Source organism: Drosophila willistoni, assembly GCF_018902025.1.
Source record: "Drosophila willistoni isolate 14030-0811.24 chromosome XR unlocalized genomic scaffold, UCI_dwil_1.1 Seg106, whole genome shotgun sequence".
Taxonomy (NCBI): Eukaryota; Metazoa; Arthropoda; class Insecta; order Diptera; family Drosophilidae; genus Drosophila; species Drosophila willistoni.
Window position 1 is genome coordinate 2288351 of NW_025814055.1, and position 14542 is coordinate 2302892.

The following is a 14542-nucleotide window of genomic DNA, read 5'->3' on the forward strand; positions in this document are numbered from 1 at the left end:
TGTGAAACTGGTAAATCCTGATACGACTTATCCGTCCCCTGGGTCGCTTGTGTGCAGGTATTTGAATAGGAATCAATTCAAATTTTTTTTAGCTCCAATAGGTACATAATTTAACGCTTACATTACACTAGGTGTCCAATCTTACACGTCGTCCAACACTGAACTCTCTCAAAATATAAACATTTACTTATACTTTAGTATTGTGCACATTAATAGCGGCTGGTCACACTATTTTGATACCAACCCGTTGCTTAACATTTGTTGCAATTTTTTTTTTTAATAATTAAAACGTTAAAATACACATATTTTGGAGCGTTATACTCGTTTTAGGGAGACGTCATCATGGAGGCTGTGCCGCGTCTGCATATGCTTTGGTTTGCCCTTAAATCCAGTCCCGAAGGAACATCATTTGCTGCACTTAAAAAGGTATAGGGTAGTGCAACCGTGATCACCAACAACGTTAGGGGAGGGGTTGACTACGGAGAGGTGTTGTTCAATGAACTGTGAAAAAAATTCAATTATGCTAATAGAAGTAGATAATTTGATAAAACAAGAAATTATGAGATATAGTTGGATTATTCTCTTTGCTCCTCTAGCTTTGTTAGCTCTCCTTCATGCGAGATTTACGGAGTAATTGTCTTTGTTAAGCTAGTTAAAGACGGCGGCTGAGTCATCATCGTTTCATTATTCGAGACTGAAGGTGTAGTCGCCGTCTCCATCTGATTAACTGAAACATAAAACAACCAACAATGGGCTATAAATAAATTGCAAAATCGGCATGTCATTACCATGAAGCAAAATTATTACTCCTAATCATATTTTAACTAATTTTCCGCTATCTATTTCCTTCCTCCTCTCCGTTACCAGTATATAGCCGAATTCTACCATGAAGATCCAGAGGCATACTCCAAAGAAGTTCATGCTTTGGAAATCCTGCGCAACCAAGCTATGCGTACCACCAATGATGGAGCAGCTATTATGAAGCGTTACTATTGCCAACTCCATGCCTTGCAGAATCGGTTTCCCCAGCTGGCGGAACGCGGCATATTTAGTTTCACTTGGAAGGATTTATATCACAATACAGTGCATGAGGTCAGCGATATGCGATTCGAGCGGGCAGCCGTTCTTTTCAACATAGCTGCTTCGCATACCCAGGAGGGCGCCTCGGTAACGCGTGGCGATGTGGATGGAATGAAAATGGCATGCACCCATTTTCAAGCAGCCGCTTGGGCTTATAACGAACTAAACGAACACTATGCCAATGTGAATGATGGAGGTGACTTTATGACCCCCGAACTGTTGATGTTTCAGCAACAAGTGTGCCTAGCGCAGGCTCAGGAATGCATTCTGGAAAAGTCACTGATTGACAACCGCAAACCACATGTGGTCGCCAAAGTTACAGCACAGATCGTGGTATATTACGGGGCCGCTCTGGCATCCTTGCTCACTGGCGGCGATGATGGGCCAGTGGGTCAGGTTATCGATAGAGCCGTATACAATTTGTGGAAAAAATATGTGCGATTTAAAATAAATTATTTAAATTGCATATTATTTCTATACCAGGGCCAGCATGCTGAGGAGCAGCGCAAGATGGGCGAACGCGTTACACTTTATCAGGTATACCAAGTTCTATTCGCTTGATGTCATTAAATTTTTAATGATTTAATACTGTCTCTATTACAGGCCTCTTGGGATAAACTAGAAGAAGCGCGGAAAGGTTCAAAGGGTTTGCCCGATCAAACAGAAATTAATGAATCCCTCAGCTTTACCGCCGACGTAGTTGAGGCAAAACGAAAAAATGCCAAGAACGAAAATGAGTTTATTTACCACGAAACAGTGCCAGAACTCGGCACCATACCAGCTGTTCAGGGTGCAAATTTGGTAAACGGAATTGGTTTCTCGGTACTAGATGAGGAATTCGCTGACGCTGATATATTTGCCCGATTAGTGCCCATGAAGGCCCACGAGGCCAGTTCAATGTATAGTGAGGAGAAGGCGAAACTGTTGCGCAAGTATAGTGCTCTGTTGGAAGCAAAGGACCAGCAACTTGATGGCTATATGAGCTCCCTAACTCTGGATAATCTCAACATTAATGAGGAGCAAGCCAATAAGTTGCCTCAAGGCATTGTGGATCGTTGTGCTGCTTTGAATGCCAATAAAACGGCCATCTCTGATTTGGTTGAAGCTATGTCGCAACTGGCTGAGATTACTGCAGAAGTTGAGACGAATCTAAATGACTTGAAGCTGATGCTCGAAGCAGAAGCTAAGGAAGAGATCGAGTTTCAAAATCTAAGTGGTGTTCAACGTACGCCTAATGCCCATATCACTGAGTTGACTCGAGAGTTCCAGAAATATAACGAAGCTCATACCCGGGCGGGAGAGTCCAACAATACCCTGAGAAAAGCCATGTCCCTACATGTGAATAATTTGAAGATTTTGGCCCGCCCGCTTCAGGAAATCCAACAATTGATGCCAAAATTAAGCACTGAACTAAATACAGCCGAAATCTTCAAGGATGTGAAGCTCGTACTCAATAAAGTCAACGAAATGAAGGCGCAACGTGCCCAATTTCATGCCGATCTTCGAATAGCCATAAATGAAGATGACATAACAGCCAAAGTTATAGCCCATGGTGGCCAGGAGGGTCTTCAGGCCCTGTTTTCCTCCGAGCTTGCGAAACATGAAAGGATCACACAGTTGCTGGATCAAAATATGCTGGCCCAGCAAAATATCCTCCAGGCCCTTACCGAAAACTATGCCAAAGCTGCTCCGGTTCTAAAAACGCTTCAAGATGTCAAACAAAAACGAGAGCATTTCTACAGTTCCTTGGCTGCTTCCTACGATGTCTATGAAGATTTGCTCGCTAAGTCTGCTAAGGGTCTCGAGTTCTACAAAAAGTTGGCGGGCAATGTGCAGAAGCTCCTCTCACGCTTCAAGTCCGCTAGAGACGTTCAGTCCGAAGAACGTCAGCAAAGAATGGAGAGTGTTAAAGGACCTGCTCCAGCTGCGTCTACCAAAACAGATATTCCCGTTCCTCTATGCACTAACGCAAGTACAGTACCAAAACTGCGAGACTATTTAAAGGGAAAGGCAGGTGGAGCCAATCTAGATCCGAATCCCTCATCCTATTTGAACACTGTGCGGCCTGTGCCTGTTGGCTCTGAAAATCCAACGCAGGCCGCTTGTTCGGCCTATGCCACAGCGCCTCCGCCCAATGAGCCTCCACCGCCGTATTCACTCCAGCAGCAGCAATACTATGATCCTAGTGCTGCCGGCTACACAAATCCCATGTATCAACAACAGCAACAGCACGTAGCTCCTCCAGCTTACAAGGCGCAGCCATCGCCCAATTCGCAGACCTTGCATGGCGCAATAGAGCAGCTGAGTATACAGTCTCAAGATACGGCCCAATTACCATTGGGTGGCCCTAGCTACAACTACAACTATAGCAATCCGATTTCAGTGGAAACCACATCTGCTGCTCCGTTGGCATATAACTATCAGCAGCCGTTGTATGTAGCAACAACAAACAATCAGCAGCCTGCAGACGTAACATCCTCTCTACAGGCACCTTATGGGGTCAACTCTTATCAGCTGTCGGGATATCAGCCACAGGGTTACCCTCAGTCAAGCCAGATCTACACTCAAGTTGGAGCTGCAAATGTATCGATGTTTTCGCAAGCGGCTTGTTATCCTCATAGCCAACAGTCATCTGTAGGCTTCTCTCAATCGCAGGCAGCAGCGACAGCTTATGCCTCACAGCAACCTGCGCTATATTCTTCGCAAAGCGGCCAAGTTTCTCAACCGAATCCCGGTGACGCTGTTCCACCCAATGCCACGCAATCTTTTCAATATCCGCAGCCAAGCAATGATGTCCAGCATGCTGCGGCTGTACCTGTCGCTCCGGCCGCCATTCCTCCTCCTTCGATCGTTTCACCCCATTCCATTTCATCTCTTCCCGCATCGAATTCTGTGCCCTCCATAGCACCTACATCCTATCACACAACGACGCCCACTCTTTCAGTTACTGCACCCATTTCGAATGCCACTGCCGGTATCCTTGCCTCAAATCCTGTTGCTACCAATGGTCCCAAGTTCATCAGCTACTCCAACCATCCCGGATATGGCTTTAATCCTCAAACGGGCATCTATGACTATAGCAGCGGTTATCAGCAGGAAGTTAGCTACGCACTGCACGGACACTATGGTTATCAATTCACCCAAAGTGGTGAACAGAACGTGGGTACCACTGACTCAGAGAATGCCAATCGCAGTAACGTGGCCACAGGATTTGATGTGAGTAGTGCGCAGCAATCTTATGAACTATCTCTAAAATTCACATTCCCAGTCTCCCATTGTTTCCCACACTAAGGCAGCAGTCACTATGAACGAGACATCGCCCCCGGACACTGATAAATCTAAGGGACAGACATATTACACGGCTCCATATGGCTATCACTCCACTGCATCTGCAGATCCCTCTGAAATTATACAGCAACCAATAGCTCCTGCTCCGTCAACTCCCACACCATCTTCTAGCTCTATTTACATGCAAAGTGGAGGATGCAGCATCGCCAACACTAACACAACCACAAGCAGCGCTTATGCCTCTTTGACGGCGTCAAAGCAACCCAAAAACACTCAAGAAACAGCTGCTCGTAGGAGCCCAAGTAATGTGGATCTGCTGAGTGACTTAGATTTGGACACAAGTGTTTCTGTACCGCCGCCGTTGATGCCGCAGCCCGTTCTTCATCCTCAGGTGGTGCTAACAGCCACGCAGCCAGCAAGCCAGGAGTTGACCAAAACCCAGTTGGAGGTAAAAGTGAAATTATTAATAAACAATAAACAACCAATTCTAAATGACTTGTATAGTTGCCAGCTCTTGTGTCGCCAGACGTGGCAACAGCTACTGGGGCCCCCGCCAGAAGACCCAGTATGGACAATCTTTCCAATTGTTCGGATCTCAGCTCCTTAGAGAATTTCGATTGGGATTCAGTTTCTCTATCGGCACAATCACAGGCCAGCAATGATCATCACCATCATCCGTTACCTACATTCCAAGTGGTCTTTCAGGATCCATTCAAGGATAATAAAATCCTCAAATATTTTCACAAAGAAGTAGAGAGCTTTGAAAAGATGGTTGAGAACTTGCACATTAAAATGTTAAATGGCAATACTCAACTGAAAGCGAAATGGCAAGAACTGCAGCAGAAACTAGATATGCCAGCAAATGCAAAGAGATCGACAACTTTAGCCAAGCTATTTCCAGAAAAGAATCGTTCTCTTGATTGCTTGCCATACGATCATGCCCGTGTCAAACTGGACAAACAAACGGATGACTATATAAATGCGGCATACATAAAGGTGGGAGAAATTGGTATTACCAATTACATCTGATTGACGTTTTCATTTTTTTTGTTTAAGAACCTGAGTGCCGGTTGTCCCAACTTTATCATAGCCCAGACTCCCCAGTCTAACACTATTAACGATTTCTGGTCGATGGTTTGGTCGGAGAAGGCTCGTACTGTAATTTGCTTACATACAACCAATGAGGTGTGTTATTCCTTCTGTTCTTTAGAACCATTTTCATTAACTCTGTCCACAACCATCATATCTTTCAGTTGCTTGATCCATACTGGCCTCAAGCTTTGAATCGTCCCACACACTATGACGATTTCACAGTGACTTGTGTAAAAATACAACAGCTGAGCAACAGTTCCGAGTACCAGCTAAAATTATCAATGCATGGAGCCGACCCTATTCTAGACTTGTCACTTCTACAACTCAAGCAATGGACCAAGGGGTAAGTGGGTCGTACTAAATCGAACTCGAGATGGTCATTTATAATAAGCATTTTCTTATTGCAGTTCGAACACTCACGTGTTGGATATAGCTCAAAATGCTCTGGAAACACATCAGCAACGTTGTTCGGCTTCGGAATCACACAACTCGCCGCTTGTTATGAACTGCTTAACGGGATCAGAGCGATCCGAGATAGTGGCAATTGGTATTTGTGCCCTTATGGCAACACAATCCAAGCGTCCTATTTTACTTAGTGAGCCTTTTTTCGTTGACTATTATCCGAATTGATTTAAAACAATTATTTCTTATAGATGTGGTCGATGTTTGGTCCCGCATCTGTTCGCAGCGTCAAAATTCCCTACGTGATTCGGCAGTCATTGAGCAGTCCATGCAACTAGTTTTGTGTCATGCCCACAATGTCCTCAATAAACGTACGCAATATTGATACATATTTTTTTCAGTAGGTCACAAATATTGAATTCTTTTTTCAGGCGGCATTATGACTTCGTATCAAATGAAAATGGCTCCTCTGGTGACAGCTAAGGAACAACCACAGACTAAAGATCCGCTAAATGATTTGGATGCTTTGTGGAAGCTAAAGTAAAATTGTATTTACCTTGAAACAATAGAATCATTACATAAATTTAATCGCAACGATTTGATCGGAAAGTATTTGGTTAAATTATCGAAACAAAACTTTTTTGTTGTGTTTTATATACATATAAATATATATATATTAATATATAAAATACAGTACAATATATATATATATATATGTATACATATATTGTTGAATTGTATATCTTCAAAAACTATCGTGATGTTTATTAAATGCTTATTTATACATATATATAAATTATTACTGAATATTAAAATAATTTCGATATATATTAAATATACAACCATATACATGCATATAATTAAAAACGTGTTATTGTTTACGATAAAAAAAAAACAAATTATTTTTATTGATTAGAAAGAATTCTCAATATCTGTATAGGTACATTATATGCGATTCAAACAATTTTCCCCAATTTAATAAGAGCAACTTCAAAACAAATTTAATTTATAATGCATGAGACTAAAGTGGGTGAAAGAAACTAGCAAAAAGTTTTAAAAATTTAACTCTGCTTAACATTTTTATTATTTGGCCCAAAATATTTTCAACAAGAAAATTAAAAAAATGAAGTAAAGTGAAACAACAATTATAAGCTCTGTGTGACAAGCTTCGGTTATCTCTCTCACTCTGACACTCGTTTATATGTACACACATTCTAACTTTTGATCATGTATATAGTCACATGATTTAAATTTTTATACCCTTGGAAAAAGAGCATATGTATTTATTTTTGTGCAGAAGTGTGTAACACATAGAAGTTTGCATCGAAACAAAGGATACTTGTTCAGCAGGACGAGATCAATTCATATCGGTCCGTCCGTCTGGATCCACGCAAACTCCTTCTAGACCGCAAAAGACAAACTGTATGGTAGAAATTTACAGGACATCATCAGGACATAAATTCTAAATTGTTAAGTTTTAGAACAATTTTTATAATTGAGATAAACAGCTCCATCTTGATTTTGTGTGCGCTTATAGGTAAGGAAAGAAGGCAGCAAAATGTTGCAATGGCATACAACGTCGGCATTTCGCACTCTGGCATTTGTGCAGTATTTCATAAGAAGTAACTTTAGTCATCCCAAATAAACAATTTGTTGTAATTTTTACACGACCACCGGCTTTGACTTCCTCCATAGGAATACTTAGGTAATCGCTACTCCTTGACTAAGTTTAATATCAATATCACTAGTTTATACCAGAAACTAACAGTCAATTTGAAGAAGTGTCTACAATAAGTCGATAAGTCAATAATAATAATACGATGCTGAAATCCCTTTTATTTTTTAAGCTCCGTTTTCGGACACACATTTTGAAACAATATCAATATTATAAACACATTTTATGGACAGTCTTAGAAATGGAGGCAAGAAATATAAAGGGTTTATTGTAGACACGTCTTCAATTTGTAGGAATAGCATTCGTCCAACATTTTTTTGCAAACTAGTGAGCAATTAAACTTTTTGCAGCTTTCCGTTGATTTCTGCCATCCTTGTCATTAACAGTTCCCTTCGACACGTTAAGGTTATTTGGAGTCAAGGCATAAGCTTATCAAAATGGAAATAGTGTCCTTTTTGGTGCTCCTTCATCAAAAAAATGTGACGTGTCCTTAATTCCTTCATCTTTGTACCTTTTAAAACCTATAAAGGACTGTGCCAAATTTCATTTAAATTGGTTGACGATATTATATAACAGTGACTTTTGTTAATAACTTCGTTACTTTTGACGCGATTGCTTTCAAATTAAACATTTGTTAGTTTAATATATCTGTTAATGACTGTTCCGAATTTGATAAAGATCGGGTTGTTATATGATATAGCTCCCATAGAAACGATCGGTGGAAAACAGTGACTATGATCAATAACTTTGTTATTTGCTATGCTAAGATTGTAGGCCGTTCTTTCGCAAACATTAGACTTTTTAGATAAAACGTTTTTCCACTTTGATGGCTATCGGTAAGGAAAGAGTTACCAAAAAAGTTGCAAGGGTATACAAACATTGACGCGGTCGAAGTTAGCACCGTCCCTCTGGTTTTAATTTGTACAGTGTGTTCGTGTAGGTGTTATTGCATTCAAATCATTTTACCAATTACCATAGCAAAAAGAAATTATTATTATTTGGAAACAGAAACATCATTACAGCATAATTGAATTAGTCTAGATTTTTGGTTGTCACCCGTTTAAACACAATTCTACATACTAACTTTAATTATTACTTACTTATTATGTCAAATCTTATGAACTAATTGTGATTAATTCATATTTGCCACAAACCCAGAGAAGTTTGCCGAAGTTGCAAGCCCTTACAAGTTTTTCTGTTGTCTTTTGGATTTTTATCGGACCGATCGTTTTCATAGAAGCTACATATATGTACATATGTATGCATATGATATACTCACCCGACATTGAATTATTAAAGAATTTTAAACTGACAATTAATAAACCAATGACGTCTGATAAACGATTTAATCCCCGAACCATTTCCTATATTTTAGGCATAAGTTAAAATAAGTTATACGTTTATTAAAATTTGTTTGCAACATAATAAAATTTCGGACTTATTATCTAATACACATATTAGTATTTATGTATAAAAGCTTTTGTAAATGAATTTTTTTAAGCTGTCAGAAGAACTTCAGAGATTTTTATACCATGCACCCTCACCCTATATTAAAGTCGCCAAAAAGTAGTAGTAAAAGCTTTCCCGACCCCATAAAGTATATATTCAGCATCAACAGCCGAGACGATCTAGCCGTGTCCGTGCGTACGTATGAACCATAGATCTAGGAGACTATAAGAGCTAGAGCCGCCAAATTGGTAAGAAGATTCGTGTAGAATGTAATGTAGTTATCGAGTTTATTTAAAATTTTTGCAACGGCCACTTCCGCCTCCAGAATTTAAAAAAAAAAACCGATTGCCCCCACAATTTTTCGACTAACAAAATCAAATTAAACACACCAGTTAGTCTTTTTCATTTCTACCGATCTACCAAATTTGATTAAAATCGGACTAGAAACACACGAAATATACATACGTATAAAAGTGTTTTACTAGGCGGTCCAAAAGGCTGGAGTTGGCCGTTGGCTAGTGCCGCCGCTGTAGTGCACGTGTATCTGTAAGAGTAAGCGAGATAGCATATGCTATGAAGATAATATATGTAAAATTATTTATATTTGGTCTTCGAAATTTAAAATATTTGTTTCACCTGGTATACCAAAGTCAGCGAGACTACTTACATTGTTGTATAAATTTAAAGCTAATGAAATTATTGAAAATACATATTTTACGAAGAACATTTCTTTGGAAGACAACAAATTATTTCATAAAAGTCATGTCTGGGGCAAACAAAAAATTAATTTTAAAGGCCGTGCATTTTTCAATTATATTAATATTTGTCAGTTTTGTATACCTGTCAACGACTGTCCAAAATTTTATTAAGATCGGATGACTATATAATATACAAACACAGCTCCCATAGGAACGATGATTCAAAAACAGTGACTTATCAATAGCTTCGTTACTTTTTACACGATTTCCTAAAAATTAATATATTCCAGTTTAATGAAGCTGGTAATGGCTGTTACAAATTTAATCAATATCGGACAGCTATTTTATATATGTACATACATAGCTGTCATATAAACAGACGATGAAATGGCATGCTACATGCGCCGCATTTAGACAGCCTGAGCTTGTAGGGTGTTCTTCCGCGAACTTTAGACTTTTTCGACAAAAACTTTTTTCACGTTGACAGCTTTAGGGAAGGGAAAAAGTTAGTTTCGGACCTCTGTTTTTGTTTAATATTATCGAGGTTTCCGTATCAGTGTTGGCATATTTTACGAAATTTGTATATCGTTGAGATTATAAAAAGGAGCAAAACAAAACTTCGTGAATGAAATTGTCCTTCTTTAAACTTAGCCATGATTTAATAAGTCCATTAAAAATTGTAACATTAACCTACATACCTATTTATGTTGTGGATAGTTTTATTTCAATCACGCTTTCAGTGTGTTTCGTACTGTGAGTAGCGCGAAACACATGCCATCTCGCTCATTTACGTCACACCTTACTTTAGGTAAGCTCATTAAACATTATCCGATTGACCCCAAACTTGGTGAGCTTCGAATTATCGAAATCAGGTAAACTCTTAATGTATGTACATACATATATCAAAGGGCAGTATAAAGATACAGATATTTAGATATTCATTATTTGATGATTTTACACCTGGTCCTTGCTTAACATTGCCTCTTTTAACTCGGTCTTATACGATCGAAAATTGCCACACGATTCCAAAATTGTTGATTTTGGCTTAAAATTAACTTTTTAATAGTTTTGGCCTCTGAAATGAAATTGCTTACGTCTTGCACTAGGTACAGCCGATAGTTTTAAATAACCTAACCTCAATAAAAAACCAGAGGGCCGGGGCTAACTTCGACCGCGTCAAAGTTTGTGTACCCTTGCAACTTTTTTGATATTTCTTGCCATCAAAGTGGAAAAACGTATTAGCTAAAAAGGCTAATGTTTGAGAAAGAACGGCCTTCAATCTTAGCATAGGAAATACAGAAGATATTGATCAAAGTCACCGTTATCCATAGATAGGAACGGTCGGTGTATGATATAGTTACCCGATCTTTATCAAATACAGCACAGTCATTAACAGATATATTAAACTAACAAATGTTTAATTTGAAATCGTGTTAAAAGTAACGAAGTTATTGACAAAAGTCACGGATTTCGACCATTCATTATTATGAGAGCTATATGATATATGCAAAATTTCAGCTCTGTAGCTCCAACGTTCTAGGAGGAGTTTGCGTTGATCCAGACGGACGGACAGACTGACGGACGGACATGGCTATTTGAACTCGTCTCGTCGTGCTGATCAAGAATATATACACTTTCTACGGTCGGTGATGCTTCCTTCTATGCTTTGCACACTTCTGATCAAAATTAATATACCCTTTTTGCAAGGGTATACAAATTTAACAAATTAAAGTTAGTAATATAACACCTAAAAGGTATTATCTATACCTAAATCAGACTGATAAAACATCCACAAACTCTTACCGTCCAATTCTCATAATCCATGCTTATCTAAAGATCTTGCTGAAATAGTCCAACTACAGACTAGTTACTAGACAGTCAACAAATGGGAATCGATGTCTGATTCTCTAGCTCTAATACCAGATCACATCATCATTATCAAACCGTAACTATGTCTTTCATTTTTCCTTGGACTTTGGCAAAGCCTTCGAAAGAATGGGTATTCACTTCAATTTACATCCACTAGTAGAATGGAAAATTAGTCCCAAAATCACATGGTACTTCTTATAATCTATATATATAAAATTGTAAGCCGTTTTTTTGTAAGTTAATAAGTCATTCAGGAATCAACCAATTTTGTCCATTTTTTTTTTGTAAATGTTGGTTGTGGCCCAAAGAAGGGGTTTTTTCCAAAAGAAAGTTAATTTTCAGTTTAACCAATTAACTAATGGCGTTTTAAAATGAATGAATAAAACCAGTTTTATACAACACTATACGTTAGAGGTATACGTCAATTTTTTGCGTTCAATAAGAGAAGTGAGCTTAGAACTTAAAAAATTAAGTGAATTGTATATAAACCACATTCAAAGTGCCACTTCCACGACGTTCAAATACTGGTAGACGAACACGAAACGCCACAGGTGTTAGAGAATTTTGTAGACGTAATGCGAACACGGTTGACAACAACATGGAATTGGCGGCTTTTAATTATGATAGCACAATTGATTATAGCATATATTCCAATATTGGACAAATGAATAAAGAATGTGTGCATTGCAGAGCATTGAAATTTATGAACGAAACGCCTGCCATGTGCTGTGCTTCTGGAAAAGTTCAATTGCCTGCATTAGAACCTCCACCAGACCTTTTGCACTCATTAATTTATGGCAATTCACAAGCGTCAAAGGAGTTTTTGAAAAATATTCAAAAGTACAATTCGTGCTTTCAAATGGCATCTTTTGGGGCTACAAATATTATAAGAGATGGATTTATGTCGACCTTTAAGGTAATTACTTCTTAGTACTTACTATGCAATTTGATGTATGAGAAAAAAAATTCCAGATTCAAGGTCAGATATACCATAGGGCTGGGTCACTGTTGCCATTCCCAGATGCTGACCATCAGTTTTTACAAATATATTTCATTGGTGATGTTGATAGCGAATTGAACCAGCGCTGTGCAATCGCTACAAATGTTAGAAGAGAAATCTTCAGTGAGCTGCAAAGATTTTTCCATCAGCACAATGAATTGGTCAAATTATTCAAGAATGCACTGGATCAGATGCCCACCGATGACCATAAAATCATAATACGTGCTGACAGAACACCACTCGGACAACATGCCAGGCGATTTAATGCACGAACAATCGATGAATCGTAATACTTGGAGAAGAATTTCATCAAAGAGATATCAAAGAGATTTTGCATCGTAGGAATGAGCAACTAAATCGTATTTCTGAACTCCATCGTTGTTATGACGCATTACAATACCAGATTTTGTTCTGGAGAGGAGATGACGGGTATCATATCAATATACCAATGATAAATGCAATAACTGGTATAAAAAATTACGATCAGTATCAACCAAAATAGTAATTCTTATAATTTTTAGGTCAGGAAACAACGAAAAAAGTTAGTGCGATGAATTATTATTCGTATCGATTGATGATTCGTTATCAAGATGACAATTACATTTTAAGATGCAATAAACTTTTTCATCAAAATATTGTGGACATGTATGCTAAAGTCGAGAGCGAACGATTGAATTTCATCCGTCATAATGAAGCCAGAATGAGATCTGAAGAATACGTACATTTACGTGATGCACTATTGAATGATGTAGATGTACATGAAATTGGACGCTTCACGATATTACCATCGTCACATATCGGTAGCCCACGACATATGCACGAGTATACCCAAGATGCCATGACATATGTTCGTCAATACGGCCGTCCAGATCTGTTCATCACATTTACTTGCAACCCTAAATGAACTGAAGTGTATGAATACTTAGTTAATAGTCAGGTGCCAACAGATCGACACGATTTAACAGCTCGCATATTCTACCGAAAATTGAAAAAATTAATGGATTTCTTTGTCAAGCTTCGTGTGTTTGGAGAAGTGCGCTGCCATATGTATCGAATTGAATGGCAAAAAAGGGGTTTGCCGCACGCTCACATTTTGATAGGGTTGGTACGGAAGTTAACACCAGATGTGATTGATAGTGTTATATCGGCCGAAATTCCAGATCCAAGCATCGATCCACAATTGTTCGCTGTTGTCACTAAAAATATGATACACGGTCCCTGTGGTGAAATCAATCCAAATTCACCATGTATAATAGACGTCGAACATTTAATGGATGAACTAAACATTTAATTTGCCAGCAAGTAAAAAAGGGGGCAGAGCAACGCTTGCCGGGCCAGCTAGTATAATTATATATTCCATCTTTACTTTATAACAAAATAAAACAATGCAGGAACTTTAATATTGAAATATCCCCCATAAAGTGTGAAATAGAAGCCAATCATCACTGGCTAAATAATTACAGAAGGATCAACAAGGAACTACACTTCTCACTGAATTCGACTTCTTTAATACATCAACAAAAAGTCATGAAAGGAACTTTCATTCACAACAACATTCCAGTACTTGAAGAACGATTGCCAAGGCAAAACGCCAACCATTAACATTAAAAGGAATGAGCTCATTTTCAAATCATAAGTCCAAATGATTTTGTTTTCAAAAGTTAATATAATATTTTTCATAGATATTGTAATACATCTTAAAAATAAAGACAGATGGAATTTACATACGTACATGACAATGGCAGCCCAATGGATTCCCTAAATTATATATTAATGCGGCCTAACGAAAATAAAATGCAATGAATTTGCAACAATCAAACAATACAACAGACAAGAGTACAGAGATAAGAGAGAGATGAACTTAAAACTAAGATTATGTTAAGGTACATACGTATTTCGTGCTATAGCTAAGAATTATTTCCTATGAACCCGTAACTATAGGCCGTTCGCTTGGCTACGAGCCGCTTTGGAGATATACATACACTCTGC

The 14542-nt window shown here is 38.4% G+C and overlaps 1 protein-coding gene across 2 annotated transcripts; it reads left to right on the forward strand.

Moving 5' to 3' along the window:
- The first annotated feature begins 219 nt into the window (after positions 1 to 219).
- On the forward strand, positions 220 to 6433 carry LOC6651946 (tyrosine-protein phosphatase non-receptor type 23). Of its 2 annotated transcripts, none has more exons than XM_002074367.4 (10): positions 220 to 426; positions 868 to 1617; positions 1684 to 4296; positions 4349 to 4816; positions 4873 to 5364; positions 5425 to 5553; positions 5622 to 5803; positions 5868 to 6055; positions 6114 to 6233; positions 6294 to 6433. In XM_002074367.4, exons 1-10 carry the CDS (start codon positions 343 to 345, stop codon positions 6404 to 6406), a joined length of 5139 nt encoding a protein of 1712 aa, XP_002074403.2. In that variant the 5' UTR covers positions 220 to 342; the 3' UTR covers positions 6407 to 6433. The 2 variants fall into 2 exon arrangements, with proteins under 2 accessions (XP_002074403.2, XP_023036754.1); XM_023180986.2 differs by having other exon boundaries at positions 4373 to 4816.
- Positions 6434 to 14542: the final 8109 nt, after the last annotated feature.